We start from the raw sequence: 16554 nt of genomic DNA, 5'->3' as shown, positions 1-16554 counted from the left end.
CAGGAGGGGCTGGGCTCTGCTCCCAAGGAACAAGGGATGGGACAAGAGGAAACGGCCTCAAGCTGCACCAGGGCAGGTTTAGATGGAGCTGAGGAACAATTCCTGCCCCAAAGGGTGCTCAGGCATTGGAACAGGCTGCCCAGGGCAGGGCAGAGCAACTGCTCCCAAACCATGTAGACAAAGCCCTCAGTGCCATGGCTTAGCAATGGGCTTGGCAGCGCTGAGGAAGGGCTGGACTTGATGAGCTTAAAGCTCTTTCCAGCCTGGTTGATTCTGTGATCCTATGAAAGGATAGAGAGGAGATTCCTCCTTCCTGCAGCATTACTCCATCTATCTCATGCTCAGCAGCCGCTGGCACCTCCAGTCTCCGATCCCATCTATCACCTGGGAAATCCCAACAAACTAAGGGCACATCCTGGACAAGCAGGAGGACCAAGGAGCTGCTCTGCAGGCACCACGCAGCCATACACTTCACCCATTACAGAGAGGAGATGGAGGGTGGGAGGGATGCAGGTAACTCAGTCAGAAGGAAAAACCACTGACAGGTTATTATAACATCCCAAATCCCAGCAAAACCCTCAGGAAGATGCATCAACAGAGAGAGCAGTTCCCTGGCAGTGTTCAAGGTTGGACACAGGAGCTTGGAGCAAGCTGACCTAGTGGAAGGGATCCCTGCCCACGGCAGGCATTGGAGCTGGATGAGCTTTAAGGTCCCTTCCAGCCCTCCTCTCTCACACTCCTTTATCAAATTAGGGTCGATCAGCTCTTCTTACCTGTATCCTACAGAGAGCAGCACCACATTGCCTCCAGGGTACAGCTCAAACTGTGGATGCAGATAAATGTTAAATCCTCCTTCTTTTCCTGCCTGGTGGGGCTGCATCCCCATTCCTCTCCCTGAGCTTTGCCCTGGTGCGGTGCAGTGCCATCAGCTTGCATTTGTACCCCACTGAAGGACTATGTCCCATCAAAATAGCTTTGGAATAAGCACCTCACAGTGCTGACCCCATCCCAAAGCCTGGAGAAAGAAGGGCTGGACCTCCCAGGGCTGGTCTATATGAGTGACTGCAACAAGGAGATGCGATCCAGCTGGGGCTGAGCTGTGCTCAGCTGGGAGCCAGCATCCCCATCCTGCCTCGTCCCTCTGCCCACCACAGCCCCTTCCCACCCACTGTTGACCTCCTTCCCCTACTTCAGCCCCCATTCACCCCCACAGATCCCTCCACATGGGGCCAGCAGCCCAGTGCTGACACAGGAAGGGCTGTGCAGTGCCCACCGTGTGCATCGCATTCATTATCAGTGTAGAGATGCTGATAAGGATGAGCCACAGTGGGGCAAAACTGGTCAGTCCTGGGGTGCAGGTGAGGCCCATGGCCAGGAGCTGCCCCACCACCATGGGTGCTCAGAGCCCAGCAAAGCCAGGCTGACGCTGCTGTGGATGGGGACGTGCTGCCACGGGATGGCACCGTGGTGGCAGCAGGCTCCATGGGAAGGGCCTGGCTCAGGCTGATTCAGAGCAATTTGCTCCTAATTCCCCTCGTGTCCTAAGTGGAGGGAGGAGCAGGGTGGTTGTAGGTGCCATTGCCATGCGTTGCCCTCCCGCCCTGTGGAAGTGCTTCCTGCCCAGTGCATGGCTTCTGGGCCATCATGCCTGGTCACCCGCAAGCATCATCCAGGTCCTTCCCATGTGGGACAATGCACTATTCCCATGGCAGAGAAATGCTCTTCCAGCATCGTTCATACAGAGATAGGGACCTGCCAACACAGAGCCTTAACCCCTGCGCACTTGGGCATTGGCATGAGGCCTCAATGCCATGGGTTAGTGGTGGCCTTGGGGTAATGGTTGGACTTGATGCTCTTGAAGGTCTTTTCCAACCTGGTTGTTTCCATGATTCCATGACACCAGTGAATGAACTCCTTGGCATCTCTATCAAGGGCATAGCCAGGAGCAGAACGCTCTCTAGCTCGTGGAAGAGACACCATGGCAATGCCATTCTCTCTGTGGGGTTTGTGTCATGCAGCACGGTTGTACCCCCAAATTGGGGTGCATTATGCTGCTGCCTGTGCCCAGTATATCCCAAATACAGCCCTGAAGTGTCTGGGGCTCTCCCAAACCCTCCAGCTCCAGGGACCCATAAAGCCGTGAGAGCAGCCCTTGGGGTGATGCAGCTTCCGCACCGCTGTGCCTCGCTGCAGAGGGCCTGCAGGGACTTGCTGCCTCTCCTCCCTCTTGTCAAATTTAGCTCCAGACCATGGGGCTGCCTCTCATTCACAACCCACTGCATCACAGGGACGTCTTGCGCGGTGGCAGCGGCGGGACGGGGGAGGCAAAGGTTGGCTCCAGCAACCCCTCCTCTCCCAACCACGCCGCTGCGAGCCCAACCCTGGGAAGACCGATGCGGAGCGTGATCTCATCTGCCTTTGTACCCTATCTGCAATCTTGGGATGGTGCCTGAGCCCTTAATGAAGGCTGGCACACCCTTCCTAGCTTGTTACACCCCCTTCCAAGCTCAGCAACCCTGGGGTCATTGACTTCTTGGGAGACCGCATGGAGATGGATGAGCGCCAAGCATCCCGCAGCCCCTCTGCCTGGGGCTCCAAGGGCTCCCTGGGGTAACCGGGCCCCATGAAGTGCTCCATCAGGGCTGAAATGCAGCCTGGCACCGAAGGCATGGTGCTGGGATGGGTGGTGGCTGTCCCTGTGCCATTCGCATGTGTAGTAAGGGAGTCGCCCATGGGAGGGAGCTCATAGCCACGTTGTTGTCTAGGGGCACCTGGGGCTGTCCCCACTCTGTTGTCATTCTTTGAATGGAGCTTCCCTGTTTGAAAAGCAGCTTTCTCTTTCCTCGTGGTGGGCAAACGTGACTGCACTCTGCAGCCAGTGGCAGCCCACATGAGACACATGAGGACAGTGTCAAAACTAAGCTTAAACCAAATTTTCTGCAGGAAGACTTTTTGTCAATGCCATTTCCTACACTTTGGTGTTGCAAAGCCCCAAGAACTCACAGATCATAGAATCATGGGATGGTTTGGGCTGGAAAGGAGCTTAAAATCATCTAATTCCAACCCCGTTGGAATCAGATGGCCTTGAGCACTGCAAGGATGGGGCAGCCACAGCTTCCCCCTTCAACCCATTCTAGCTCCTCAACACCCTCACAGGGAAGAACTGCCTCCTTATATCCAATCTAAATCCCCCCCTGTTTCAGTTTGAACCCATCGCCCCTTGTCCTGTCACTGGTGAAGGCCCCTCTCCAGCATCCTTGTAGCCCCCTTCAGACACTGGAAGCTGCTCTGAGGTCCCCACGCAGCTTCTCTTCTCCAGGCTGAACAGCTCCAGTGTTCTCAACCTGTCTCCTATGGGAGCTGCTCCAGCCCCTGCTCATCCTCATGGCTCTAAATCACTTCGGTTGTAAAAGGGGAAAAAAGCCTTTTGGGGGAAGCTAAATGCAAATTTATGCATAGGAAGAGAAGTTCTGGTTTGTTCTTTTGCTGTTGATCAGAGGAGGTCCAACCCCAGTGCAAAACCCTCTGTATAACCCTGCACTCCCCATTCAGGTCCCTGCGTAACGCCCGTGGAAAGCAGAGCTGCGCACTGACCTACATACACCTTTCCCAGGCACGCTGGTAAACATCCTCCTGGGGGAAGGATAATGAGGGAGGCTCCTTGGGGAGCGCAGCAATTCCAGAGAACAGGAATGACCGGAAGAAATCCTCACCCTCCACCCACTCCTGAACAGCCCGCAAGGAGCTTGCGCCGAGCTGCTGCTACCGGTCCCATCCGCGCCCGTCGGCTGGTTGATGCAGGTGAACAGGGTGAGTCTCTGAGGGCTCCTTTTTGGGCTTGAAAGGAGCTTTTATGTATTTAGGGTCATTTTGTAACAGGAGCACCGGGGTCTAAAGGCACAAGTGCAGGATGAACTGGTCGGGCTCCCTCCACCCAGCCCTGAGTGGAGAAACGGCACTTTCCTTTCGCTGCAAGAGCTGATTCATCCAACCCAACAAGTGCCTGTGATGGCTACAGGGAGCTTCAGCCTTTTAATTTAAGCAGGGACAGGGAAAGTGGGGAAATGAAGTGAATTGAGGTGAAAGTCCTGAGGAACCTTCAGCAAAGGGAAGTTTTACCTTTAGTAAGGCTCAAGTGAACTGAATGTATTTTAAGCTATTGGAAATGAAAGTAGGGGTTTTCCTGCAGATCCGTCCCTTGCCAACTTGTTGTGTCCTCAATGCCTTCCCTTTTCAGGACCGGAGACATGTCTAAGCTCATTAAAGCCATCACTGACATGATGGAGAGTTACCAGGGCAATGCCAAGAAGGGGAAGAAATCTGAGCCCTTCAGTAGAAGTGAGTTCAAGAAGCTGATCCAGCAGGAGTTTGCTCCAGTCAAGGTAACTGTATGGCTTTGAGGGTGCAAAGGTGGATGGCAAAGGTGCTGGGCTGATATTTAGGGGTGGTTGGGGGTGATGAGGGGTTCTGCAGCACCCACCCCACATCGGGCTCTGTGCATCCTCCTTTGCTCGCTGCAACTCTCCTTTTCTGCTGCATTGCCCTTGCAATAAGGGGACCTGGCCTTCACTTCACCACCTTGCCCCTTTGGGAAGGTCTGATGTGCTCCTGTCCCCTCAGAGGTCACCCACCAGCAAGTACAGGTACATCACCAGCCCGCCAGATTCGGACACCGAGCCCATCAACAAGAAGAAGAGGGGCTCTACCAAGCACTGTGTGTACTGAAGGGTGGCTGCTGCTGCTCCTGGGGCACAGGGATGAGGAGGTAAGGAGGAGCTCAGGGGATGCAGCGCACAGGCAAAGCTCCTGGACAGCATTTGCATTGTTTCCTAGGTGGGGACAGATCCTTCCTTGGGACCAGTGTCACCCCAAACCGGTGTGGTGGTTGTGGGTGAATTCCTCCATAGGTTTTCTTCCCTCTCTTATAGGATCCCTGACTTGCCCTGTGAGTGAAGGGCAGAGGCACCAGCAACATGTGGGCATGGTATGATCACCTTCTGGGCTCCCTCTGCTCCTTCACTGCAGGCAATGCCTGTCCTTGCACTGGTGGTGGTGAAGATGTGAAGACCATGCCCTGCTCCATATATTACCTCCATGAGGCAAAAATAACCCCAGGTCTCTTGTTTAGTCCTGATGCTCCACGGGTGTCTCTTTGGGGTGCTTTGCAACTGCAGTTTGAAGGCTGGGTGGGTTCAGGGGCAGATTTGCTGCTTTCTTCTCATCAACGCAACGGTAGAGCGATGGCTGACCCATCAACCCCTTCCTCTGTGAGCTCCTTTTGGTCTTAATGGGTAGAAAGTGAGAAATCACTAGGCAATAGGGCTGGAATGAACCATGCAATTAGTTGACTCAGGCTCTGCATTCATCATGAGCAGAGAGTGGCAATTCTTCAGGGCAAATGGGAGGTCTATGGTTGGGAGTTCATCCCCAGCTCATTGGAAGTCAACAGCAGGGTTCCCACGGGTGTGCAAGGGGACCAGAAATGCTCTGCAGCGTGTAGAGGGTGTTTGTACCTATGTCTTTGTGCAATTAACCCGTACAAGGACAGGTTAATAGCAGTATAGTACAGGCAGTGCTATTGGTAGCGAGTGGCCAGAGGAGGAGGAAGCAGGACTGCATTACTCAGCCATGTTAAGTCAAGCTAATGAGTGCAGGATCTGGGCCTTCAGCTGAAGGGGTTAATACATCAGCTGCCTTACCTGTGATGTTTCTGCATTGCAAATATCCCAAAGGAACTTTTTTTAGGGCTTATTTTTCTCTTTCTTACATGAATGATTGTAATACCATCAAAACCCAATAAAAACCATCCAACATGACGCTTGTCTGAGCCTCCCTGGGTAGGAGGGGGCTCAAAGCTGTTGTGATGGGGAAGCCTCAAGGGGGTGGGGCAGGAATGCAAAGCACTGGGAGTGTGGGGGCATGGGGGACACCCGCAATTGGTGGCATTGGTGTGGGATGGCGAGATGCTTTTATGCTTTCCCATCACTTGGGATTCATCGGTCTCGGCTGATGGTTGTAAGCACCCAGGGATGATCCACACCAACTGTGGCTTGTGATTGGAGCATCACAAGGCCTCGGAGAGAAAGCAACTCTGCACAAATGGCATGAGCATGTTTGTTAATCTCATTGAGCCCCTGTATGGAAAATAGGGATGAGGAGGTTAAGGAAGCACCAACACAAGAGAAGTCTTGCGAACTCAATGCTTTATTTTCTCATGGGCACCTCACGGGGCCAAAGCACAGCCTGGGTCATCAGGCAGAGGCGGCAGCAGGACCACAAGTGATGCCCTTTCCCCAGGGAGCGATGGTCCTGGAGGGCAAAGGAGAGGGTTTGCAGCCTGGGGCTTGCAAAGCTTTGGGGAGACCAGAGGGAGCTGGTCCATGCGTGGCCTTTGTGGCTGGAGCTGGGGCGGGTGGGACAGCCCATCACTTCATCTTCTGCGAGGGCAGCTGGTGGACCTGCTGCTGCTGCTGCTGCTGTTGCTGCTGCTGGTGGTAGTGGTACTGGACCTGTGGCTTCCCGTGACAGCCACCACCACTGGAGCTATGGCACCCACCGCTGCCACCGGAGCTGTGACAGCCACCGCCACCGCCGGAGCTATGGCAGCCACCGCCGCCACCGGAGCTGTGACAGCCACCGCCACCGCCGGAGCTATGGCAGCCACCGCCGCCACCGGAGCTGTGGCAGCCTCCACCGGAGCTGTGGCAGCCGCCGCTGCTCTGCTGGGTGTAACGCTCCTGCTTGTGGCACTGGTCCCTGTCCTGGCGGGAGCACATGGCTGTGGTTTGGGGTGATCTGCTGGGAGAGGAGAGCCGTCAGGCGCTGCTGCGTGCCCCATCACCCCCATTGCTGACCCTGTGCCTGTCCCGTTTGCAATCCCACCCCCAGCACTGCTATGCAGGATCCCAGAGGCCTGGAGCATCCCCTGATGGAGGATCCCAACAGCTGCTTGGTATGGCCCAGCATAAGACAGGTCCTCACCTCCCTCCATGCATCCCACCACCCTGCAAGCATCCCAGCAGTGGGGTTTGCACTGAACCTGTGTTCCGCATCCCATGCAAGGAAACCAGCCCCCAAAGAAGCAGTATCCATCCGTGTGGCCAGACTTACCTGAGCTTGGGAGGAAAGGAAGCGGAGGGAATGAAGATCCGAGGGACAGGAGCAGTTTTATAGAGATCTGGGATCCCTTTCCCCGGAAATGAGACAACTCTCTGTCACAGCCAGCTATTAGTTTAATACCCAATCCCCATCAAACCGCCCTCTGTTTACATTGCTCGCTTGACTCATTCCTGATGGCTATCATTCCTTTTCTATCTGTTTCCTGGGTGCCACATCAGTATCTAATTGCCAGCCTCACCTGCCTGTAATAGGAAAAACCGTGGGTGCCTGCATTTCCAAAGGCTCAGCTCTTTGAGATGTGTTTTGTTCAATGAAATCCAGGTATAATTATAGCCCGGTCCCATAAGGCTCTGCTCTCAGAATCTAATCCCTGCTATTGAAGTGGCACCAGATAAAGCCAGAAATGATCCAGGTAAAAAGGAGTGTAAAGTTGTTCTTCCTTCTTCCCTAGATGATCTGATGATCTTCTTCCGCAGATGATCGTAGGGACTGAATGAGGTGCTGCAGCCATGGGTACAAAGCCCTCCTGGGCTTCCTGTAGAGAAGGCCTCATGTATTCAGCAGGGGTTTTCGAGCTCCCCTCCTAGACCTAAAGGGTGTGAATTCCCCCCAAAAGGCACCTGAGCAGCCAGAAGATGATCCTGGGGACTGCTGAAGTCCTGCTATGTTCACATACATCAACGCAAGGTCATCGAGTGCTTCATTGACAAAGACAAGCAATTTCCATCCTCTTAATGACAAAGATCAGGAAATGAAGACTGAGGAATTAAAAGACCCTTTTGGTGCTGCCTGCTTCATTGGTCCCTCTTTTGGAGCAAGGCTGGAGCTCCAGAGATGGCCCTTCTTTATAGCCATGTCCTGGTTGGAAAGCTTCATCATCCCCCAGCACTTCGAAGTGCGTTTATCTCCAGAGACCACAGCTCCTTATTTACAGAGTAAAGGCAAGAAGAAGCCTGAGACATAGAAGATAACATTGAGAGCCATGCAAACAGACACGAAGATCCACCTCTCTGCTTTGGCAGCTCTCAGTGGGAGGAAGGGATAGCATCAGGGCTTGGACTGTTTGAGCTGAAAGCCAATGTCTTACCCAAGACGCACGTCAACTAGCGCTATTATCACTTATTATATATCAATGTATCAATTATTTATCAATTATTTTATATCAAGCTGCACCAGGGGAGGTTTAGGTGGAGCTGAGGAGCAATTCCTTCCCCAAAGGGTGATCAGGCATTGGAACAGGCCGCCCAGGGCAGTGCTGGAGTCACCGTCCCTGCAAGTGTTCACACACAGTGGAGACAAAGCCCTCAGTGCCATGGGTTAGTCATGGCCTTGGCAGTGCTGGGGAATGGTTGGACTTGATGATCTTAAAGGTCTTTTCCAAGCTGTTTGTTCTATGATTCTATGGTTCTATGTCATTCTGCTCAGCATCACTAGTGGCACTGAAAATTCATTCCTTCCTGCTTCTCCTACACAAACACCCATAGTCAAAGTCTTGAGCTGGCCTCAGGGTCCCTGTGTCCTGCCCATGGCCCAGCTTGAGCAGAGAGGGATGTGGTGACCATGGGCTGAAACCTGCCCTAGGGCATGACCAGCTCACATCTATCACATGTGTATGGATGCTGGAACTGTCCATCAGGAGCCTCCCAGCTGGTGGCGGTGGTGTCTGTCTACCCAAGGGGGTAGTGATGGGGAGGACTGCGAAGCATTCACTGAGGTCATGCAATCTCACACAGAAACTGGTGCCTGCACTTGTAATTAGCAGAGGAACTGGGCAGACACCCACTGAGAGCTGTGTGTGCTGCAGGCAAAAGCCATCAGGCTGCTGGAGCAAGTGTGTGCATGCACTGAAGGGGCTGGTTCCACTGTGGGCTGAACACTATGTCCACAGGGCTTCTTGCTGCTGCTACGTGCATCCCTCCCACCAGCCAGAAGAATAAGCAGTGACTGAAGTCTCAAGGACAAATGAATTGCTGGGCATGAGTCCTGTGCAAGCAGGTTTTGTCTTTTGCGGAGGATATTGTGTCTTGCCCATGTTAGGAGTGATGTTCTGCACAGGAGGGTTTAATGCTCATTTGCTTTACAGGTGATGATCTCACTCATTCAATGAGAAAGGACAATGGGAGGATTTGCAGTTTCAAGTTTGCTTTGCAGTCCTCAGCCTCCCCGGTGTCTTAGCTCAGCTTTCAAAAGCAGAAACCACATAGGAATGGCACCAGAGAAGCCTCTGTCCTTTTTCATTGAGGTTACAGGAGAAAAAGAGATCTTTAAACACTCAAAACCCTCATAGGCAAAGAAAAGGAACCTCAACAAATAGGACTTGTGATTGCTTAGAGGGATTTCTTGGGATGAATGGGGTTGCACTCACGGATCCCCTCACCCAAGGGGATGGATTTGGCTTCTCTCTCTACCAGCTCTTCCCTTGACTCTTTGCATCCCTTATTCCAGCCCATGGAGGCAGATAGGTGCTGAGTTCAGCATGATGAGCTCCAGAAAACACAAGAAGTAAAGAATTCACTGAATTAAATTGCATGGATTTATGCAGCAATGTCATTTGGTTTCCTTGTGCACGCGTGCTGAAGGGCTGGGTGCTTTCTTTTCCCCTGGTTAAGATATATGAACTGCAGGTAACTGTAGAGGTCCTGTATTCCCCTACACCCAGTTGTGCCGCTGTAACATGAACATTAAGAAGAGGACAAGGGAAGTCTTGCTAATTCAATGCTTTATTGTCTCATGGGCACCTCATGGGGCCAAAGCACAACCTGGTGCATCAGGCAGAGGCAGCAGGGACCACAGGTGATGCCCCTTCCCCAGGAAGCTGGAGGGCAGAGAAGAGGGTTTGAAGCCGGGCAGCCCCAAAGCTTTGGGGAGACCAGAGGGAGCTGGTCCATGCGTGGCCTTTGCTGCTGGAGCCATTGGGTGCTCCATCACTTCATCTTCTGCGAGGGCAGCTGGTGGATCTGCTGCTGCTGCTGCTGCTGCTGGTAGTGGATCTGTGGGATCCCATGGCAGCTGGAGCCACCAGAGCTATGGCATCCACTGCTGCCACCGGAGCTGTGACAGCCACCGCTGGAGCTATGGCAGCCACCACCACTGGAGCTATGGCAGCCACTACCACCGGAGCTATGGCAGCCACCACCACTGGAGCTATGGCAGCCACCACCACTGGAGCTGTGACAGCCACCGCTGCCACCGGAGCTGTGGCATCCACCACCAGAGCGGTGGCATCCACCACCGGAGCTGTGGCATCCACCACCGCTGCTGTAGCGCTCCTGCTCATGGCACTTGTCCCTGTCCTGGCGGGAGCACATGGCTGTGTTTTCAGGTGACCTGCAGGGAAAGAGGAGCTGTCAGGGGCTTTCCTGCCCTGCTTCTGCTCTCAAAGAGCAGGGAAATCTGGAGGTGCCTTTATCCGGTCTTACCCAGATCCCCACAGTCATCTCTAAGCCTTGTGCCAGCTTCTCACCACCCATGGGATTGACCCACCAAAGCCATAGCCGAAGACACTCAGAGCATCCGGAGCAACTGAGCAAGGCGAACGTGGCTTTCCAGAGCAGACTCGTGTTGCTCCCAGAGAGAGAAGAAGAACACCCCAGAGGCTCCCTTCAAGCCCATATCTCTCTGTTTGCATTCAGCACCCTCTGCACCCCACGTCCCTACTCACAGAGCAAGCCCCAACCTAGTTCAAGGTGCACAAACCCATCTGCCTCCCGTGCTGCATCCAGCCCCAGAGCCCCGCAGCATCGCTGCTCTTACCTGAGATGCTCGTGCAGCAAAGGAGCAAGGAGGGAATGAAGCTTCCCTGGATGGGATCGCTTTTATACCCTCTCGGTGCACCCCATCTGGAAAGGAAGCCCCTCCCTGTCACAGAGATCTGATGGTTCATTTGATTTGTTGATGGCTTTTTTTTTGGCCTCCCCACTCTGCAGGTTGCTGGTGTGACTCACCCCATCCGTGTTGGGTATCGCCTCCTTATAGGTCGTCATTCCTGTGCCGCAGAAACACTTAATTGCCAGCTCTACATGTGCTTAGTTCCAATGAGGGAGTGATGTGGGTGGCCCTGGTCTCCACATCTGTGCTGGTTTGGTTTTGGTGTTTGGGAGTGCTTTGTGTTAAGGGGGGGAGATGAGGTTGTACACCTAAATCACACCATCCTTTTGAAACGTTTTGAAGTGATCTAGTCCTGCCAATGCACATAAAGCCAGAGATATGTCTACAAGTAGATGCTGGATTGGAGCCAGAGAAGGGCAATGGAGCTGGTGCAGGGTCCGGAGCCCAAGTGTGATGAGGAATGGCTGAAGGACCTGGGGAGTTCAGATGGAGAAGGTTCATGGGGACCTTATTGCTCCCTACAGCTGCCTGACAGGAGGAAGGAGCCAGGAGGGGCCAGGAGGGGCCTGGGCTCTGCTGCCAAGGAACAAGGGATGGGACAAGAGGAAATGGCCTCAAGCTGCACTGGGAGAGGTTTAGGTTGGATGTGGGGAAGAGTTTGTCCACCTAAAGGATGCTCAGGCATTGGAACAAGCTGCCCAGGGCAGTAGTGCAGTCATCATCCCTATAGGTATTCACACACCGTGGAGACGAGGCCCTTTGTAACATGGGTTAGTGGTGGCCTTGGCAGTGCTGGGGAAGGGTTGGACTTGATGAGCATCAAGGTCTTTTCCAACCTGATTGATTCAATGATTCTGTGATTCTAAGTACCAATAGCACCTTTGCCAACCTTAACAGCAATTTGACTGCAACCACTGTTGGCTCATTTCTCTTAAAAGCAGCTGAAACATAGAATCATGGAATAGTTAGGGTTGGGAAGGACCTTGAGACCATCTTAAGATCATCCAGTTCCAACCCCCCTGCCATGGTGAAGAGAGATTGAAGCCAGCTCCCATGAATCTTTCCTGTTGGTCAAACCTTTCCTGCTGTTGCAAGAAGGCCCAAACGCAGTCGGGATTCTTATTTTTGGAAGGGGGAAGACTGGTCCTCGGTAGTGATCCAGGATTAGCAGGGTACATAATTATGTGGTGAACTTTCAGACAGTGAGTAATGCTGGAGTAGCAGCACTGGTGGATTCTTTCCAAGTTGTGAGTGGTTTCAGCGCTGCCAGGGCTCCCATGGGGGCTGCCCTTGGTGACACATGGTGGCCTTGGGTGGCTGCTATGTTGTGGGGAGCTGGTAGACCCCAAGGACTTTCCCCAGACTTGTAGGAACGTTTGTTTTGGAGCACTTTTCCCCTTTCCACAATTAGCTTGTGATTGGCCAACAGTTCTGAGAGGTATTTGGAGGGATGCATGGACACTTGGAGCACTGTGTGCTGTTTTGGTGTCCTCAGCATAAGGACATGGATCTGTTGGAGCAAATCCAGAGGAGGCCACAAGGATGAGCAGGGGCTGGAGCACTTCCTGTATGGAGACAGGCTGAGACTAGTGGGGCTGTTCAGCCTGGAGAAGAGAAGGCTGCGTGGAGACCTCATAGCAGCTTCCAGTATCTGAAGGGGGGCTATAGGGATGCTGGGGAGGGGCTTTTCATCAGAGACTGGAGTGATAGGACAAGGGGTGATGGGTTCAAACTGGAAAAGGAGAAGTTCAGGTTAGATATAAGGAGGAAGTTCTTTACTGTGAGGGTGCTGAGGCACTGGAATGGGTTGCCCAAGGAAGGTGTGAATGCTCCATCCCTGGCAATGTTCAAGGACAGGTTGGACAGAGCCTTAGGCAACATTGTCTAGTGTGATGTGTCCCTGCCCATAGCAGGAGGTTGGAACTGGATGATTTTAAGCTCCTTTGCAACCCAAACCATTCTCTGATTCTGGGATTCTATGATTAACCATCTGACACATTTGCTGTTACCAAAACACAGGGATTTTTGGCAAGGCAGGTGGACTGGGCAGGGTTAATTAGTCAGGTAAGCAACAAAAAGGCTTCTTTTGTGTTGCTAAACTGCTGTCAGGAGCTAGTGCAGTGTCAGGGCAAACCATACCCAGGTGTGATCTCTTCTATTTAACTGTGTTTTGTTCCAGCATCAGATGAAATGGGCTCAATCCTCTTCATCAAAATAGACTCAAAGTAATTGTTGGCTCTCAACATCACCAATGTTATTCATTTCCTCGTGTTTGAATTACTCTGAGCTTGCTAAAGTGGTCACTAAAGACCAGCAGCACCCAGGCAGCAGTCCTGGGCACCTCTAGATTTGTGGTTGTCTACCTTAAAGGCCTTGAAAATGGGGTTCTGCAATGGGGGCTTAAGGCAGATGCCACACACATACAACCACCCTTTCCAAATGATTCTTACACCATAGAATGGTTTGGGTTGGAAGGGGGCTTTAAAGCTCATCCAGTTCCAACTCCTGCCATGAGCAGGGACACCTTCCACTAGAGCAGCTTGCTCCAACCTGGCCTTGAGCACTGCCAGGGATGGGGCAACCACAGGTTCTCCATTCAACCCATTCCAGTTCCCCACCATCCTCACAGGGAAGAACTTCCTTATATCCAACCCAAACTTCCCCTGTTTCAGTTCTACACCAAAAGCAGGCAGACTGCTCAGGGGGTTAGCTGCTGCCTGCACCATTTTCAGCAATGCCACATCTCTCTGATCATTGTGACACACTTGAGAGTTATCTTATGAGGGCAACATCCATTTCATGAACGGCAATCCCGGACCAATAATTACACAATTGGTTCTAATTACAAGCCCAGAAGAAACTTATCAGCTCATTGTGTAACGTTAACATCTTGCAACACCCTTGGCTCAACCTACAGCTCTTGAAGTGCTGGGCAGAGGGTTTCTAGAAAGGGGTTGTCTTAAGCATGTGGAGATACCTGCCTAAGGATGGTGTCCCGGGGCTAAATGGCAAAGAAAGGGGTTTCTCTGCCTTTGCCTATAGGACTTTTTCTGCCCCATGGTTGTGGCTATAGCTGACCCCAAGCTTGTGCAATTTAGCCTGTGGGGTGTTGATGGAGGGTTTTGGGCCTCCATGGGAAGGTGGTGTGGAGGCACTGCAGATGCCTGAAGTGGCCTCCTAAAATCTCAGCATTCTCTATTCTCTCTTTTCCTTTGGATTCCATAGAGGAGAATGTGTCAGTGCCCACTCCTATTGTCTGTTTCCAGGCCGGGTGACTTCAGGACTATTAGACCAGCACAAAGTGTCTTGTTTTGTGATATGAAACTCAAGGTGAAAGAAAACCCATGGACACAAAACTCTCATGAACTCCAGGTTGTAATGGCATCTATATAGAATGATACAGAGGAACATACACAGCTTGTTTTAGCACCCACAGATAAGCTCATCAAAGGTACAGAACTCGCCAAGGGAGGGAGAGGAGAAACTTTCTTTGGAGGTGGCTGGAGGACATGCAAAGCTTTCGGAACTCAGCACAAGATCAAGGACATGCATGTGTATAATGCATACACAGCGTCCTTATCACTTCATCTTTGAGGATACTTGATAAATCTGCTGCTGGCAATCCTGTGGCTTTCCATGGCAGGATCCCATTCTGCTCCTGTAGCATCTGGATCCACCACTGCTCCCATGGCATCCAGATCCACTGCTCCCATGGCATCTGGATCCACTGCTCCTGTGGCATCCAGATCCACCGCTCCCATGGCATCCAGATCCACTGCTCCCATGGCATCCGGATCCACTGCTCCCATGGCATCCGGATCCACTGCTCCCGTGGCATCCGGATCCACTGCTCCTGTGGCATCCGGATCCACTGCTCCTGTGGCATCCAGATCCACTGCTCCTGTGGCATCCAGATCCACTGCTCCCATGGCATCCGGATCCACTGCTCCTGTGGCATCCAGATCCACTGCTCCCATGGCATCCGGATCCACTGCTCCCATGGCATCCGGATCCACTGCTCCCATGGCATCCGGATCCACTGCTCCTGTGGCATCCAGATCCACTGCTCCTGTGGCATCCAGATCCTCCACTGCTCCTGTGACACCCTTCACTGCTGTGGCATGAGGATCGTTCTTGCCGGTGGCACTGGTCTTTGTCCTGGCAGGAGCACATCTTCAGACCTGCTGGGAAGACCATGATCCTTGAGTGGGTGCAAGGCAGGAGATGCTGTGATGTCTGCCAGCTGGCAGCAATAGGTGGCTAGTTAGATGGGATTATATATCCAGAATAAATTCTGATTATAAGGCAGTCTTGTAGAAGAGAGGAAAATCAGCTATTCATTTCTGCCCATAGTGGTCCCTGACCTGTACAGAGCACTCTGTGCTACCCTTCTTCGAGCAAGTCTTTCCTTCCTCTTCTATGTTTAACAAGTACATAAGACAGAAGTTAAAGCACTTTGTGACTAGTGACAAGAGGCCAGAGTCCAGAGCTAGACCTGAAGAGTCCTGTCCTAGGCTGTCTGAGCCAGTAAGTTTTAAGTTTTCTTAGTTGCTTTCCATTATTTATGGATAGACATGAATATGGATGGAGAAGACAACCCAGGCAGAAGGACTGAGCAACTGTGACTGGAGATAAGACGTGTAATAGAAGTAATCGAGAACCTCAGGATCAGGACAAAGCTGGTGATCATGAAGAGTGCAAAAGTTTGCTCAAGCTGCACTTACCCTGTTCAGCAGCAGTTGGAGAGGAGATGTGAAGCTGAGGCTATGAGGAGAAATGGGCTGCGAGAGCTTTTATAGGGCACCTGATGTTCTCCCTCCAGAAACAAGATGAGGCCCCACTGGAGGGACTTGATTCTTTGACTCCCGGTATTGCAAGCGGATCAATATCCTGCCATTCCTCTCCTTACTCCATAAAAATGTTGATTGCCCACCACACCTGGATGGGGAGGTTTCTGGATGGTCCTGCTGCCTTTGACTAAAGCATTTGCTTCCTTCTTGTGCCTAATGCGAAGCAGAGCCTTGAGCCCCAGTCGGCAATGCAAAGACGTTAGTGGATGGGAAGGTGGAATTGGTGGGGTGAGCAGTGGGTTGGCTTACAAAGGGGTCCAGGAAATGCAAAGGGCTTGAAGAAATAAGAGCAAACAAGGCCATGGTGGTGTGTAGGCAAAATAAGTGCATTTGGGCAGGTTGGGAATAAAAGATCTAGGTTGTGAGTAGGCGAAGGAGACAAAGGGAATTAAGGATGCAGGTATGAGCACGTGATGGGGTGGCAGAACATGAGCACAGAGCCTGGGGCTGGTCCATGTGGGGGGTGCCCTGAAAACAAGGGGTGTGAAGGAGTGTGAGCATCCTCCTCTGAGCCCTAGGGGCCAGCACTGGCCATGCATCTCCACTGGGGTGATGGAGCTCAGCCCTGGTGGGTTACAAAAGGAGTTGAGTCACCTCTGGGCTCTTAAAGCTGTCCTGAGGTTTGGGGTTCACAGGTGGGCAATGATGATGAGAGACTTTGAAGCAAACTCCTGCTGGATTCATCCAGTTGAAGTGGGAGGGGGAGAACGCAGGAGGTGGGACATGGCTTGGGAGTAGCACCAAAGAGAAACCTGTT

The 16554-nt window shown here is 52.5% G+C and overlaps 2 protein-coding genes across 2 annotated transcripts; both read right to left on the bottom strand.

The window, feature by feature from the left end:
- Positions 1-6390: 6390 nt before the first annotated feature.
- Positions 6391-6776, bottom strand: LOC133262858 (loricrin-like). The gene has a single exon (XM_061442361.1). The coding sequence runs from the start codon at positions 6774-6776 to the stop codon at positions 6426-6428; it is 351 nt and encodes a 116-aa protein (XP_061298345.1). The 3' UTR covers positions 6391-6425.
- A 7750-nt stretch (positions 6777-14526) lies between these two features.
- On the bottom strand, positions 14527-15120 carry LOC133262883 (chorion class high-cysteine HCB protein 13-like). Its single transcript, XM_061442393.1, has 2 exons — positions 14864-15120; positions 14527-14596 (listed from the first exon to the last, which is right to left on the bottom strand). The coding sequence occupies exons 1-2, from the start codon at positions 15118-15120 to the stop codon at positions 14527-14529; spliced, it is 327 nt and encodes a 108-aa protein (XP_061298377.1).
- Between the last annotated feature and the right edge of the window lie 1434 nt (positions 15121-16554).

This window comes from Pezoporus flaviventris, unplaced genomic scaffold (assembly GCF_033815535.1).
Source record: "Pezoporus flaviventris isolate CSIRO_AGI_PZ_B2104156 unplaced genomic scaffold, CSIRO_AGI_Pfla_v1 ptg000225l, whole genome shotgun sequence".
Lineage (NCBI taxonomy): Eukaryota > Metazoa > Chordata > Aves > Psittaciformes > Psittacidae > Pezoporus > Pezoporus flaviventris.
The sequence above is the reverse complement of the archived record's forward strand: the minus strand, read 5'-3'. Positions and strand labels throughout refer to the sequence as shown.

Bases quoted from the DNA above. Each gene is read 5' to 3' on its own strand.
- LOC133262858 (XM_061442361.1), bottom strand. From the start codon at position 6,776: ATGTGCTCCCGCCAGGACAGGGACCAGTGCCACAAGCAGGAGCGTTAC.
- LOC133262883 (XM_061442393.1), bottom strand. From the start codon at position 15,120: ATGTGCTCCTGCCAGGACAAAGACCAGTGCCACCGGCAAGAACGATCC. The intron at 14,597-14,863 runs ATCTGGATGCCA...CAGGAGCAGAAT, and splicing joins GGATGCCATGGGAGCAGTGG to GGGATCCTGCCATGGAAAGC.